At 40.4% G+C, this 15,981-nt stretch overlaps 1 protein-coding gene across 2 annotated transcripts in view; it reads right to left on the reverse strand.

The window, feature by feature from the left end:
* Positions 1 to 5,392: 5,392 nt before the first annotated feature.
* The window catches only part of LOC135469382 (histone-lysine N-methyltransferase NSD2-like), a 30,600-nt gene continuing 20,011 nt past the window's right edge, over positions 5,393 to 15,981 (reverse strand). For both annotated transcript variants that reach the window (XM_064748016.1, XM_064748015.1), the window contains exons 12-19: positions 15,695 to 15,774; positions 14,968 to 15,080; positions 13,734 to 14,003; positions 12,018 to 12,139; positions 11,481 to 11,617; positions 8,602 to 8,708; positions 7,007 to 7,208; positions 5,393 to 6,059 (exon numbers count right to left, since the gene is read on the reverse strand). In XM_064748016.1, coding sequence (XP_064604086.1) covers positions 5,401 to 6,059; positions 7,007 to 7,208; positions 8,602 to 8,708; positions 11,481 to 11,617; positions 12,018 to 12,139; positions 13,734 to 14,003; positions 14,968 to 15,080; positions 15,695 to 15,774 — 1,690 coding nt within the window. In that variant the 3' untranslated portion in view covers positions 5,393 to 5,400. The remainder of the gene's footprint in view (positions 6,060 to 7,006; positions 7,209 to 8,601; positions 8,709 to 11,480; positions 11,618 to 12,017; positions 12,140 to 13,733; positions 14,004 to 14,967; positions 15,081 to 15,694; positions 15,775 to 15,981) is intronic.

Genomic DNA, 15,981 nt, shown 5'->3' on the forward strand with positions numbered 1-15,981 from the left:
ATTACCCGTGTAGGCTACTATCACATTATAGATTTAAAATGTTACACACTACTACAGTGTTCTTGGTCTCAGTTCTGATCACCATCCTAAATTTAGGCTAATCGCAGGACTTTATTATTGTCATGCTGTATTAGATCTTACGTAATGTCGCACTAACCTACGCGAGTTTTATTATTATTATTATTTATTTATTTATTTGATTGGTATTTTACGTCACTCAAGAATATTTCACATACACAACAGCCGCCAACATTATCTTAGGAGGAAATCGGACAGGCTCCATGGGGAAAGTCACTGCCACCTGGTAGATCTTCCTATGTACGAATTAAGAGGAAGGCAGCGTGTGCTGGACTTGAACTCACAGCGATTGCATTAGTGAGAGATTCCCCAGTCATTGGCCTATCTTGAGTGCATCTCTATCCTGGACCTCAGCTATAATTACAGAATCCTAGACCTATTTACTTAAACCATTGTTGCTTAATGTCAGACTAAATGAATTTTCACGGCTCATGGGTTTACGAGTGGAGAAATGTGGGAAAGTTTGTCAGTAACTTGCCAAGGTTCCCCGGTTTATCTCGTGCAATTTGGTTTTCTCTACCCGATTACTGACTGTTTTTGTGTGTGTGTGAAAGATTTCTGACTATGGCGTAAAACAACAATCAAGAGCTTCTCAAAATGACATATAAGGGTTAATTACTTAATGTGGGTTAACATGCAAAGGAAAATCGGTGTGGCCTGGTGTAATAGGATTGATACAAAATTAGATGAAGGAAGCTCTGGTGCTAAAATGACTTCAGCTAATATATACTAACAAGGGCCAAAACTGATTAAACTGGCTAACTGAGAGAAGGGGCTTATCACTGCAGATCATGCTAAAACATTTAGGGCGTGTTCAAGTTGGGAAGGTAGTGACCCTTGCTTGTTTATGTTTCTTCTACCCTTAAGCTGACCTAACAATGTTCCCAATCCACACCAAGAGTGAGTAAATGAGGGTTTAGGCGTCACTCGACCCAGGATTAATCCTGGATCTACCGCTCCCGAAGCGGACGCTCTACCAACTGTGCTATACAGGCCACACCAAGAGGATTCGCTCACTTAACAAGGTAGGTGTTACATCACCTTCTGGGATTTAAGTGCGTATGACGGCCCAACGCACTCACATTAAACTGGGTCAACCAAGTACCATTTTCAAAGCCTATGGTATGACCCTACCCGGTCACCAACAGATACACTTTACTTACAAAAGCTAAGGAGCCAAATATGAACAAAGCAAGAGGTGAGCTGAACTGACCACAATCCTCAGGTGTCATTGGAGATCTGGGCCTCGATAGGTCGTATGATTAAAACGCCACCAGGCAAATGATCGTTTGAATCTACCTCTCGCTGTTTCGACTGCGTATTATAAAGCTGAGGTCGATTCCACAAAGCCATTTCTGACATATATCAATTTGTCAGATTTTATATACGATTACTGAGATTACTTTTAGGCCATATAAAATGAAATTTTGACCACCTCATGTCACCCTAAAACAAAAAGTCTTAGTTTAAATATCCAGTATCAAACTCTAACCATTGAAACGAGGTTTTTCAGTTTGATTTGATCAGAAATGGCTTTGTGGACTGTCAGCAACTGGCAACGTGAATAGGATGCCATATCGATAGGCTACGTTTATTACGCGCCACTCACAACCATCGATACATCCTCCAGGTCAAGCAACACCACGTACCAAAGGACATGTCAAACTTCAAACAATAGCAGTTACTAGTCTTCAATCCAGTGATAGTGGCGAATTTTGATCTCAGTTCAACGCTGTTCTTCTCAAACTGACTATTGGGGAGTGTGGATTCATGTAATAAAACTATCAACATCTCACACTTTCAATGGATGCCTCCGAAAAGCAATCAAAAGCCTGGTAAAACCGCGAGGTTTTGACGGCGTTCTGTTCGTCACTTTCCTGTTTGCATTCTCCTAGATGCGTGATCTTTCAGAAAGTAAATGCACCATCTGTCCGAAAAATGACCAATGTACTAAAATTACTGTTGAACTACTCACGATCCATAGCATAGTGCCGTATGTCAGGAAGACTTCAGGCCAATGCCAGATTACCGCATTGCCACATGTAGCAATACTTTCGCCCAGACATCTCCTTGTTCGGAGGAAGGTAACTGGCGCAGCTGGAACACTTACTCCTACTTCCTTCACAAAAATTTTCTTTGGCGGTTCTTGATGGCTGTTCCTTTGATGTTCACATTACGTTTACTGTAACCATTCTTTAAAGATTCTTAAGTAACACATGTATGCATGATTATATTAACTAGTTCAAACGAAATCCGCCAACGCTGAAAACAGGTGCTGAGTTCGTAGCAAAAATCTGAATGTTTTATTCGCCAACAAATGGAACTTACCCTTAAAATGTAAGATGAAAAATACATTATATTTATCCGGTGATACATGCCAGTCACACTGGTAGCCTGATGAGTAATGACTTGTCCAAGCGTAATTTCACTCCAGTTCATCTTCCACTGCCAATTTAATACCGCTGTTCACAATGAGTACATGTCCTCTCCCTCGTGGCTGCAGCAGCTTTGTTCAGTGGCTTTCACTGTGTAAATCGCAACGAACAACAACTTGCCCAAACCCACGGGTTTTAACTAGCAAACAAAGTTAACAGCATTTTCGAACAACCTAAAAACAAATGTATATAATTAATAATAAAAATTGTTCTCATTAGAATACCAAAAGACAATGAAGAATACAATAACCTGTACATGCGTTCTGACGGTTTCTTTTGCATAGTTCTTCAAAAAAAAAAAATCGCAATTTCAATGATGAGAGAAAAATTTTACTCATCAGACGTATGTTTACAACAAAATTGCAATGACAGTAATATCTGAAGGAACGCATTATTAACTCAATCTACGCATTGGTCAAGGAAAACCGACCATTTACCTTATTATAATGAAAATTTAAAGGAAACTAACAAGCACAGAATATAAGCATACAGTGTCACTAAATTCTTAAACAAGCAATCTTTTCCAGCAAAACATATGCAGTCTATAACGGTGGTCAAGTCGTTCGGTTCTTGTGGAGATAAAGATTTCTATCTTTTGTGTCGATTTTCTTTATCTCCGAAAACATGACGCTTTTCTGAGAATTCATATTTGTATAATGCACTGTCTGGGAGTTCGTCATCAATTGAGACGCAAACCCTGCAGGTAATATCTTGATTCTGACAACAAAGAGGGCTTCTAAGGGAGTTAACTGTAAAATGATGTGTCCATGCAATGTGAATGGGATCTATACAGCAAAATATGATCCGCAGCAGTCTGATGTCAATAGGTAAAACTAAAATGAGGTGTAATATTGCAAACATGCCACAGGGACTTTAAAAAAAAAAAATCAAAAAACACATTCTCATAACCTCCTTCACAAATATCTTTGCCAAAGTGATATAGCACAGTGACGGGATTGATAAGAAAAGTCACAAAAAAAACTGACAGTTTTTTGAAAGTGCTGCAAGGTATTTAATCCTGTTCTCTTCAATACCGTGTTAATTCATTGCTGCATTTCAGCTTTCAGTAAAAGCATCATCATAGTGATGTAAAGCTCACGACTACCAAAATAAAACAGGTAAGTGTACTTACTCAAATCAACTACCCTCAGAAAATTCATTCAGCTGCAAAGGAGTAGGGATATCTTAGCACAAAAAAAGGCCTGTGAGTTGAACACTCATGATATGGCAACTGAATAAAGCAACGGAGAGTTTTTAACGTGGAAATGAGAATACATATATATACATCGACACCATACATCTGTAATTCAGATATGATGTCTGCAAGTAGACTAAAAAGCACACTGGAACAGGACACTTGTCTGTAGTTCAGATACCTGAATGAATTAAAGTAAGCTACAACAGGCGTCAACACGACAGGTCTCTTAATTCAGATTAATCTATATTGTTGTAACTGTACTTCAAGTACAAACATGAGCCAGACACGCGTTTCATAACAGGACGTGTGTTTCTGTAGTTCAGACATGTATGTAAGCTCACTACAAGCACAAACATGAACAGGGCAGGTCTCTACTGTTCAGATATCTGTAGACAAGTGATGACAAGTTCAGTCATACTTTCCTTTAAATGTTTTGCAAGAAGTTAAGAATCGACAGAAATCTGCAGGGCTAGTAAACATTAAAACCTGTTAAATGATAGTGATATGCATACTGGACTGCTTGTTAACTGCACTGACAGCTCTGGCACAAGTCTCTTCTATAATTATACCAAACAATAAACCCCAGGTCGACTTTAAATAGCTATATATATATCCATGTTCAAAATTCTTGCTGCTAACACCCATTTCCAAAATCATGCGTTCCAAATATTAATATGTAATGAGTCCGACATAAAAATGTCCCAAACCGTACATTACAAAGTGGTCTCTCATGATGGCATTGGCTCAGAAAATATCCCTTCTGTTATTTCATTTTTAGCTGGTAATATGTATAAATAGGACTTCAATAGAATTCCTCCAAATGACATATGTACATGAATTAAAATGGAATTGCAGAAAAATGATGATCAGGTAGCCAGGATTTTAGGCTCATCCACAATAATAACCTATATATGTACAACAATTATCAGCCAGAACATGCATGGTTCTGAGAAAATATAGTTATCAGATGGTCACTGTGACTGAACTGCCCAGGATGACAATCCTCATCCTGAGAACATTTGCTACCACCAAGCTTGTGCCAAACAGTTCTATAATGTGCGAATATCTATAACCAGACCTCGTCCTGAAGCTGTGGCAGACGCAAGGCTTATACCCAGCAGTTCACAGATCTATACTGTGGGAATATCTGTAACCAGGCCTCCTCCTGAACCCGTGGGCTAACAAGGCTTATACTCAGCAGTTTAAGGTTCTATACTGTGGAAATATCTGTAACCAGGCCTTCTCCTGAACCCATGGGCTAACACAAGGCTTATACTCAGCAGTTCAAGGTGGGAATATCTATTACCAAGTCTTGATCTCGGGCTCCTGGCTGACAATGCTTACACCCAGCAGTTCACAGTTCTATACTATGGGAATATCTATAACCAGGCCTTCTCCTGAACCCGTGGGCTAACAATGTTTACACCCAGCAGTTCAGTTCTATACTATGGGAATATCTATAACCAGGCCTCATACTGCATACGTCCTACCAAGGCTTACACCCAGCAGTTCACGGTTGTATACTGTATGAATATCTATTACCAAGCCTTGTTTTCAGGCTGTTGGCCGACACAAAGCTTATAACCAGCAGTTCACAGTCCTATACTGCGGGAATATCTAAAACCAGGCCTCATACTGAATACGTGCTAACAAGGCTTACACAGAGCCAGAACAAAGCAGTTCACGGTTCTATACTGTGGGAATATCTATCACCAATCCTCCAAACCCTTCCTCATCGCTATCATCAAACATGGGCCTGTCTTTGACTGCAGCAATGTTTGGGTTCTCTACTACCCCATGCTGTACATCTTTGCTTTTCTTAGCTGCACTTTGGGAAACGTTGGCAACTGTCACCTTAGTCTTCACAGTTCTTTTTTTGCCCTTCAGTTGCTTTGTCTTCTTCTCATCATTCAGTCCGTTAACTTCCAAGACATCAAGGCTTGGTCGTTTGATCCTGCGCCCAGTTCGACTGACCTTCCCTACTGCTGCTTGCTTCTCGGATGCACTTTCAGATGGCAGCGATGTGCGTTCAGATGTTGGATTCTCCGTGGATGACTTCTCGCTTTCTTCTGCGGACATCTGGCTATCAGAGTCAGTCACTGTGGATTCCCCGTTCACACTGGCCTGGTCTGCCTCCATATGGTCCTTCACACCTAACGGGTCAACTTTTGTCACAGTGATTTTGGACAACAGGTCTTCATGTTCCCAACAGATCAGTTTCTCATCCTCTGTAGCGAAGATCTTACCATCCAAGTGGCTCTTGCAAAAGGAGTTGGGACACTCGGAGCAGAGTTGTGACGAAGGCTTGCCACAATCATCACAGTGGTGCCATGGACACACCCATTTTCCTGCAACACAAAACAGCTCTACTTAAAGATTGGTAAAACACTGAAAAATGAATATAATAAATTATCAGGTTATATTTGGAGGACGAGCCCATTTTCATACTATTTATTTGATCGGTGTTTTACATCGTACAAGAATATTTCACTTGTATGAAAGCCGCCAGCATTATGGTGGGGAACCCCACGACCATCCACCAGCTGCTGACAGCCCTTCCCGCATATGTCTATAGAGGAAACCACCATGAGCTGAACTCAGCAACCGCATTGGTGAGAGGCTCCTGGGTCACTGCACCGCGCTCCCCACCTTGGCCACCCATTTTCATCTGAAATATCACCTAAAAATAGGAATACATACAATATCAGCACTGCAGAAATGTATTTGACTATTTGTGTGAAGCAATGTCTCATAAGCTTGAAAAAACTGAACTTTATCATAATTTCACAGGCCTACTCGTCAGGGCTCATGGTTGTAAGCTCACTAACTAACAGCTGAGAAGAGTGTTATTCCATCTGCTGCTTTTGTTCAGGCACATTTCTACTCATTTTTAAACTCAATTATCACAAACTTAAGGTTTATCTAACAGAGCAAGAGAAATAGTATCCTCATTTCTGCCACTGAATTCTCCAGCAACTGACGTTACCACAGTTTATACATAAACAGATTAAACAGTTTTAGAGATGCTAGAAAACAACTTTCTGCAAAAGAATGTCAGCATCCAATATACAGTAACTCTGATTTGTTCTGTAGTCATTTTATAGTTCAGCCCACAACATATGTAATACAGGCTTGATGACTTCAAGGCTTTTCCAGGCCAAATTACAAAAATTGCTCTAATTTTCCAGTGTTTTCAAGCCTGGAAAAAATTACTCTCAAACCTGTGTACAGACCCTGAAAGGTTCACCTTTCTTGAAATATTATATTTAACTAGTCGGAAAACAAACATCCATACCATGTGGGGGCTTTGCCAAATTTAGACACTGAAGATGATAGGCCTTGGGACATGCTGATTTGTCACACATAACCAGCTCTCCTCCTTCCCCACAGCGAAAACAGTCATCATCATGTTCTTTCTTCACATCTGTCTTTGGTTTCTTCTTTTTTCGCTTCTTTGTCTCTTTGGCGCGTTTTTCATTGGCTGCAGCTGCAGATGTCTGCAAGTATAAAAGCATTTGGATGTATTCAATAATTTCACGAAAGGTCACTTTGTTGACAGTTTTATGCACCATTGTGTTGTGTGGAAATTCACCAATGAAATATAGGAATTCAATTGGACTTTCTTTCCATTTTTTGACTCCTTCAAAACCCTGACATTGTTTCGCTGTAAAGTATACAATTTATTTAACTGCACCGAGCTGGGAGAACCTGCAGAGGCTTGGGGAGAACCTGCACTGAGCTGCACAGAGCCTGTACTGAGCTGGGGAGAACCTGCAGAGGGTTGAGGAGAACCTGCACAGAGCTGGGAGAACCTGCAGAGGGTTGGGGAGAACATGCAGAGGGTTGGGGAGAACCTGCACATTGCTGGGGAGAACCTGCAGAGGGTTGGGGAGAACCTGCATTGAGCTGGGGAGAGCCTGCAGAGGGTTGGGGAGAACCTGCAGAGGGTTGAAGAGAACCTGCAGAGGGTTGGAGAGAACCTGCACAGAGCTGGGGAGAACCTGCACAGAGCTGGGAGAACCTGCAGAGGGTTGAGGAGAACCTGCACTAAGCTGGGAGAACCTGCACAGAGCTGGGGAGAACCTGCACTGAGCTGGGAAGAACCTGCAGAGGGTTGTGGAGAACCTGCACAGAGCTGGGGAGAACCTGCACTGAGCTGCACAGAACCTGCACTGAGCTGCACAGAACCTGCACAGAGCTGGGGAGAACCTGCAGAGGGTTGGGGAGAACATACAAAGAGCTGGGGAGAACCTGCACAGAGCTTGGGAGAAACTGCACAGAGCTGGGGAGAACCTGCAGAGGGTTGGGGAGAACATACAAAGAGTTGGGGAGAACATACAAAGAGCTGGGGAGAAACTGCACAGAGCTTGGAAGAAACTGCACAGAGCTTGGGGAACCTGCAGAGATCCACAAGGAAGTGGCAGATAGGCTGGGTGAAACTGCCTATTGCTGCAGTTTTCACTGATCAGACTATCATTAAAATGTGTTTTGGGGTAACCCCCATGACCCTCCAAAAGCGGACTATTCCTTTCTTATTACTCTCTCCACATTAACTTCTTAATCTCATTAGCCAGAGTAAAAAAAATTGCCTAATCACCTCTCCTATTTTTCCGATAGATGGATTAGTTTCCTAAAAGCTATAATTCTTCAACCTTTTTGCATGTTTGCAAGGTGTTTATTCAAGTATATTCTGAAGGCATTATTCTGTGTAGACTGATATTTTTTTTGAAGCCCCGAAATTGGCCTACCCAGCCAATGTAGTTTTGCCTCCAAAATTAAATTAAAAATGTGTATAAATTGCACTGAAAGTTGCTCTTTCATATGTGAAAAGGTTGAGAAATTAGGGTAAATATTTTTGTGAACTGTTAAGACTGTGTTGACAAACTATACCTTTGGTCTGACCCCCAGGAATCCACTACAGATTGGTGCCCCACATGCACACACTGTCTTCTCATTACCCAAACAATCCAGGTTGTAGTTGAAAGTAAGCTCAGATTCTGCAACACAAAATGATTTGCACTTAACTGATTAGCACTGTATACTGCAATCAAGAATTTTACATTAACTTCCAGGATAACAATCATATTTATGGGTGGCCGAGAAATAACAATCATATTTATGGGTGGCCGAGAAATAACAATCATATTTATGGGTGGCCGAGATATAACAATCATATTTATGGGTGGCCAAGAAATAACTAGAAATCTGAGGACATAACAAAAGGAGACAGTATTATTTATGCGGGTTGGTTGAGGGAGAATACAGTATACCAACGCATCGAGTGTGGAAATCAAGTCAGCTTGATGGCAATCAATTTTCACACTCACCATGTAAATACTTTGTATCAAGCTCAACCAACCACGAGAATGATTTTATTATCCTGAAAAACTAACTAACTAAAACTGAAAAAAAAAGTTGTACAAAATCTAATTTATATAGAAATACCAATTTGTTGGTCTCATCCTTCATGTATGTATCACTCCAATGCCTTGCAAAGACCTATTTTACATCAGTTTCTTACAGCTATTCCAACAAAATTGTATGTTGGAGGAGTGTTGGTCATTGAACAACTCTTACATCTGAAGCTAGAATTTGTCAAATTGTTACAGTGAAAGGAGAGAGCATGTCAAAGGCCTGGCAAGGTTTAGGCTTTGAGTGAAGGGTGTTTGATATCGTCGACAAATTATTCTGACTCTGAACACGGGTTTTAATGTTCGAATAATACCTCTTTATTGCACACGAACAAAAGATCATTTCATAAAAAATATGCCTGAAGGTGAAAACAAGAAAGCAAGCAGACTGCAAATATAAATGTCCCCTCTTCCCTCCAGAAAAATATAAAAACAGCATGATCAGCCATTGCACAGTATTAAATTATTTTTTTAGGAGATTGAGTGTACTTGTGAGTGTAAGTGAGACGCAGATGAAACAAAAGACATCTTCACAGAGATATCAATAAAAACGCGGACAAATGCATGGAAAGGGATGCCATATATTCATCCACATTCATCACTTCAGATCATTTTCGACACTTTGTAAGCGTTTTAGAATCCTACACATTAGCTTTTACAGACACCTAACATCATATAATCATCAGTCATATATGGTTGGTTGCTTTGTTCCCCAGCAGTATTTCAGCTCATATGACAGCAGCCAGTAAATTATGGCGGGAGAAAACCAGACAGGGCCTGGAGGGAACACATGCTCCTCGGCAAGCTTCACCGACAAAGGCTTACCCACTTAAAGCCAAAGAGAATACAGCACGATTTGGATTCTAGCCTCAACTTCACTGGTGGGAGACTCAAGCAATTGTCAGATGACAACTTGGACACAGAGGGTGCTGTGTAACTTTGAGAATCCTACAATACATGTATGCCGTATAATACCAGAGATACACTCAGCCACAGAGGGTTCTGTGTAACTTTGAGAATCCTACAGTACATGTATGCCATATCATACCAGAGATACACTCGGCCACAGAGGGTCCTGTGTAACTTTGAGAATCCTACAGTACATGTATGGAGTATCATACCAGAGATACACTCGGCCACAGAGGGTCCTGTGTAACTTTGAGAATCCTACAGTACATGTATGGAGTATCATACCAGAGATACACTCGGCCACAGAGGGTCCTGTGTAACTTTGAGAATCCTACAGTACATGTATGCCACATCATACCAGAGATACACTCGGCCACAGAGGGTCCTGTGTAACTTTGAGAATCCTACAGTACATGTATGCCATATCATACCAGAGACGCACTCGGCCACAGAGGGTCCTGTGTAAGTTTGAGAATCCTACAATACATGTATGCAGTATAATACCAGAGATACACTCGGCCACAGAGGGTCCTGTGTAACTTTGAGAATCCTATTTGCATGCCATATTATACCCGAGATACACATATATCCTGCTGTATGGACAAGTGCAGACAACTACTCAAATAATCAAAATGTGACAAAATTATCTAACACTGCATCACCTCAGGTTATCTTGCACAATTGGGAATTAAAGAAACTCTGTGCTTTACTTGTATAAGGCAATGTACTTAGCAATTTGAAAAATGTAGGAAGACCAATTTTTCAAAGATAAAAACAGCAGCATGCTATGCACAATAGCCACTGGTCGGTTCTTTTGTCTCAATTTCAAGTCTTTTCCAAGCTGAACTACAAAAACCACTAACTTTCAAGGCTTTTCAAGGCCTGGAAAGGTTACTTTCAAATTCCAGGCTTTCCAAGGTCTGTCAGGCCAAGATATGCTCAGCACAAATTTAAGAGAGATGGACTGACAAAGAAAGAGATTTCTATATGTCTCTCATTAAGAGATGCGGAGTCAAAGAGCCCATGGTTATGCAAACAGGTTAGGTCAACCCCGTTTTCACAGGTATCAGTGGTGAAATTAAGGTACTATTTAGATTTAACAGTGGTTAAATTTTACATTGGACACTCCAAGTACAGCAAGCACCAGTACTCTTTGGCTGAGTAATCAGGCGGTAGAGCCATAATCTGCGGCACCCGCTTCTATCCCTGTCAATTTGATCAACAAATAAAGTTTTATCAGCCCACTTAACTGATGTAGATGGAATAACATCACTATCTTTTATACTTTTTTTTTTCTATGTCATTTTGCTCGAACAGAAGTCATTCGCCCAATTTTGAATATGCGTAACAACTGCACAAAATGAACGATAAACAAACAGCCCCACTGTCAGGACCCCTTATCTTTGGTTAAAAGACCCCATCCACTGCCCAAACAAGACTAGCACTTACCGGCTGGTATATCCTGGGCAGCAAACAGTCCAACCCTGACTTCTCCGTTGATTGTCCACTTCTGAGTCTCAAGGTTAGGCTGACAGCTGTGGTTCATGAATCGAGACAGGTTACCCTTGGGGCCAGCATCAATTATCCTGAGAAAAAACAAATCAGTTTTCTGACCTATAGATTTTTAATCTGAGAATTCTGACTTTCTCAAGCAATGAAAAACAACTCGCAGAAAAAGACAGCCGCTTTCTCAAAATTTTTGAGTCATATTTCTCGTAATGGTTTACACAAATGACCCTGTTCTGGAGGTATATGTTTCATAAAGACACATGATTTTGGAACCTATATAAGTACACCCACCAGGATCCATTTTCAATAGGCTTCTGGGCCCAAAGTAGATACATTAAAACCTCAAAATGATGAACTCTATAAATGGCACATTCTGTAAATATACACATGTAGTGTTAATAGTATGTAAATCAGTCATCCATGAAGGGCGTACATATACATGTAGTTCTGAAGTATCCAACAACCCTGGTGTGTTACCTGTTCTTGTCAATTGTCAGCATGTAGAAGTTGGTGATGTTTTCTTCATGAGCCTTAACAATTCTTCTCCTGCATTCTTCTTCATCCACCAATTCACCAACGTACTCGTTCACAAACTGACCCTGGTTAATGTAATACACCAGCTGATTTAATACAGTGTTTACTCATTCACAAATTGACCCTGGGCAATGTGGTACACCAGCTGATTTAATACCGTGTTTACTCATTCACAAATTGACCCTGGGTAATGTGGTACACTAGCTGACCTAATACCGTGTTTACTCATTCATAAATTGACCCTGGGTAATGTGGTACACTAGCTGACCTAATACCGTGTTTACTCATTCACAAACTGATCCTGGCTAATGTTATACACCAGCTGATTTAGTAACGCATTTACTCATTCACAAACTGACCCTGGCTAATGTACTACACTAGCAGATTTAGTAACGCATTTACTCATTCACAAACTGACCCTGGGAAATGTGGTACACTAGCTGACCTAATACCGTGTTTACTCATTCACAAACTGACCCTGGCTAATGTTATACACCAGCTGATTTAGTAACGCATTTACTCATTCACAAACTGACCCTGGCTAATGTACTACACTAGCTGATTTAGTAACGCATTTACTCATTCACAAACTGACCCTGGCTAATGTACTACACTAGCTGATTTAGTAACGCATTTACTCATTCACAAACTGACCCTGGGTAATGTGGTACACTAGCTGACCTAATACCGTGTTTACTCATTCACAAACTGACCCTGGCTAATGTTATACACCAGCTGATTTAGTAACGCATTTACTCATTCACAAACTGACCCTGGGTAATGTGGTACACTAGCTGACCTAATACCGTGTTTACTCATTCACAAACTGACCCTGGCTAATGTTATACACCAGCTGATTTAGTAACGCATTTACTCATTCACAAACTGACCCTGGGTAATGTAATACACCAGCTGATTTAGTAACGCATTTACTCATTCACAAACTGACCCTGGGTAATGTAATACACCAGCTGATTTATTACCGTGTATACTCATTCACAACCTGACCCTGATTAATGCCATAAACTAGCTGATTTAGTAACTTATTTACTCATTCCCAAACTGACCCTGGGCAATGTATTACACCAGCTGATTTAATACTGCATTTGTGCTGACACTGAAAGGTGAGATAAGAGACGCGCTCATTTCCCAAGTCTCTACAGACAGTATCTAGAGCATAGCCATGTCCAGAATAGTTTTCACAATTAACAGACGAGTTCATCAACAAGACTTGAAATAATTTAAAGACGGTGTGTGATACGACTGTCGAATTTTCCAGCTACCCACAGTTAAAAGTTACTGTGTTAGGTATATATCTGTTTCTTCCTACACCAGTCAGCCCGTCAAAGTACTATTGAGTGCAGTACACTGCCCTTAACCCGCTGCTTATTTCCAGGCTTGATGAAGGCTTAGCTACACTGGTCTATCAGAATATTCCACCTAGTACTTTGCATGAATGTATGAATATTAAATTTGCACCATCTGTTACTTTTCAAATCACTTACTACAGAATTCTTCAGCTTCAGTGCAAATTTCACTCTCTCATAAAGTGAAAATGGAACCTTACGTTCACTTATATGTATCTAACGATAAATTTCCTCTGCACAGTTTGAAAATGTGCCCTCAGATGAAGACATGGTGCAGTGTGTGTGTATCTACCTTTTTGATATCTACCAACGTTTTGAGTCCCCACCCTCTTCCTGCTGTCCTGAAGGGGGTAGATTTTGGGTACTCTCGTTTCTGGAATCTCTGGTTCATACATTTCTCTCCGGCGGGGCAGACAGCTGGGTGACATTCATACATCAGCATGCGGTTGACACACTCCGAGTCTGGCCCACACGGACTGTCTTGATCTGGTCGACACTCACACCTGGGCAGCTCAGCAAGGTCTGGCTTGTAGATCTGGACATTGCCATATGGCGCATTGACCTGAGAAATACACAATAATCAACCTTCACACATACTCAGGCAGGGCAAAAGCTTTCTGAAATTTGTACATTAACTAGTCTCCATTAGGCTCCTTTCCAAAATAAATGCCTTAAATTTCCCTTCTTGAAACATCTGACATAGTAATGGAAAAATATTCATTGGCGTCAAGAAATTCTTTTTCCCACCCAGTTATTGGAGTACAAGATTGAAAGTGGAGCATCATACTTTCCCCCCAACACTCATAAGGACTCTTTCTGATGCTTATTTTTAACAAAAAATTGCATTTAAATGACAAGCAGGTTGCAATGTGATAGAGCTTAACTGGAAAAAAAAAAACAATACAAAACATTGAAACATTGATGTGGTGTTATTTGTCTTATTACCTCGTCATTGAATTCTGCAAGTCAGTATCACAAAACACATCATGCAACAGTGGTTTGCCTGTATTTATTTGAGATTCATTGCACTTGAACGCTATGAAGAACACTTTTACAGAAATATCTCCTATTAACCCACTTTAAGCCATGAACATATATGATTTCATCATGTTTGACAACGATCTCTTCCTTCATGGGAGACTGGCTTATTGAAAGGAAAAAATGCACGTCAAACTTCAACTTTTCCATCCTTTCCACATGAATGAAAAAAAATAGTCATTTCACTTCCTACGTCACTTTTAAAATGAACGAAGGCGTAATTTGGTGTCTACTTTGAGTCATTCAGTGGAAGGTATTCCTCTCAATAAATCTGCAAGGATGGTGTCTTACCATATCATATCACAGAACAAATGAATGAATCCAAGCAAAAAACAGCAGCAGTCTTACAAAAGCCTAAAATGTAGTACTGTAGCAAAATTTTTTAAGAACTTTAGTAACTGTTGAACCGTGGAAAAAAAAAAAGAACACTCTACGAGTTTGTTATCCAATTAAGCTGGTGACCATCAAGTTCAGAAATCCACACCTACCTTTATAAGTTTGAATGGAGCAGGTTTCTTTTCATTTTTCTCTACATCCTGCTGAGCTTTATTTTCCTTGGCAGCCTTCCAGATTCTGAATGCCTTTATTCCCTGCACTATAGCTGCAAACAGAGCAGGCAAATGGTGCAACAGCATTGTGATGGAAGGTAAACAGTATTTTCTTGGCAATGTAGAAAAAAACAATAACATCAGCCAATAACAGCCATGTAAATGTTGGTCATAATGATGTTTTTTCCTCCAATCTGTAGCTAATTACAGTGTTGAAGGGCACTATCCTGTACTTCACATTTTAGTGATTTATCTGATTGGTGTCTTAGGCCCTACTCAAGAATATTTCACTTATAAGACTGTAGCCAGCATTATGGTGGGAGGAAATCAGGCATACCTCACCTGCCATGTCAGTCTTGAAAGTACCTTTACTTTTTTACCTTTTGGGAAGGGCGTATCTGACACAGTAACACCCCCTCACGTAAAGCTAAAAGTTATCCAACTAAAGTTTGAATCCAACTTTCTGTCAACAGTACCCTTATCAAACAATTGTGATGCAGGCCTCATATCTATATCTCGCAAAGAAGCGAAGTAAAGCTCTACTGATAATAACCAGTCTATTGCCAGAGTACACACCTATGTGTACCTTGACATTTTTTTCATGTACACATAGCACATAAGACAGGAATATTTGATGAATAAAATGATGGTCTTTGCAAACACAAACCTTTCCTGAACACAACAGCTAAGTTCTTATTGCCCGATGACTCCTTGGAAGACTTGTCCCCTTCTTGGAAAAGAAATACCCTAAAAACAAAATTTGATTGCTGTTTACTTTACCTATACTCTAAATTTTCACTTTACGCCACTGACTTTTACAGGTGGAGGAAACCTGAGTACTCAGGGTATACTGACAACCTTTGACAAAATACTGATGAACTTTCCAAAATGCAGCATACATCCAGCATACGAAGTTGAACAACTTTGCAGAACTGTGCAAAAGGCCACATAAAG

Source organism: Liolophura sinensis, chromosome 6 (assembly GCF_032854445.1).
Source record: "Liolophura sinensis isolate JHLJ2023 chromosome 6, CUHK_Ljap_v2, whole genome shotgun sequence".
Classification (NCBI taxonomy): domain Eukaryota; kingdom Metazoa; phylum Mollusca; class Polyplacophora; order Chitonida; family Chitonidae; genus Liolophura; species Liolophura sinensis.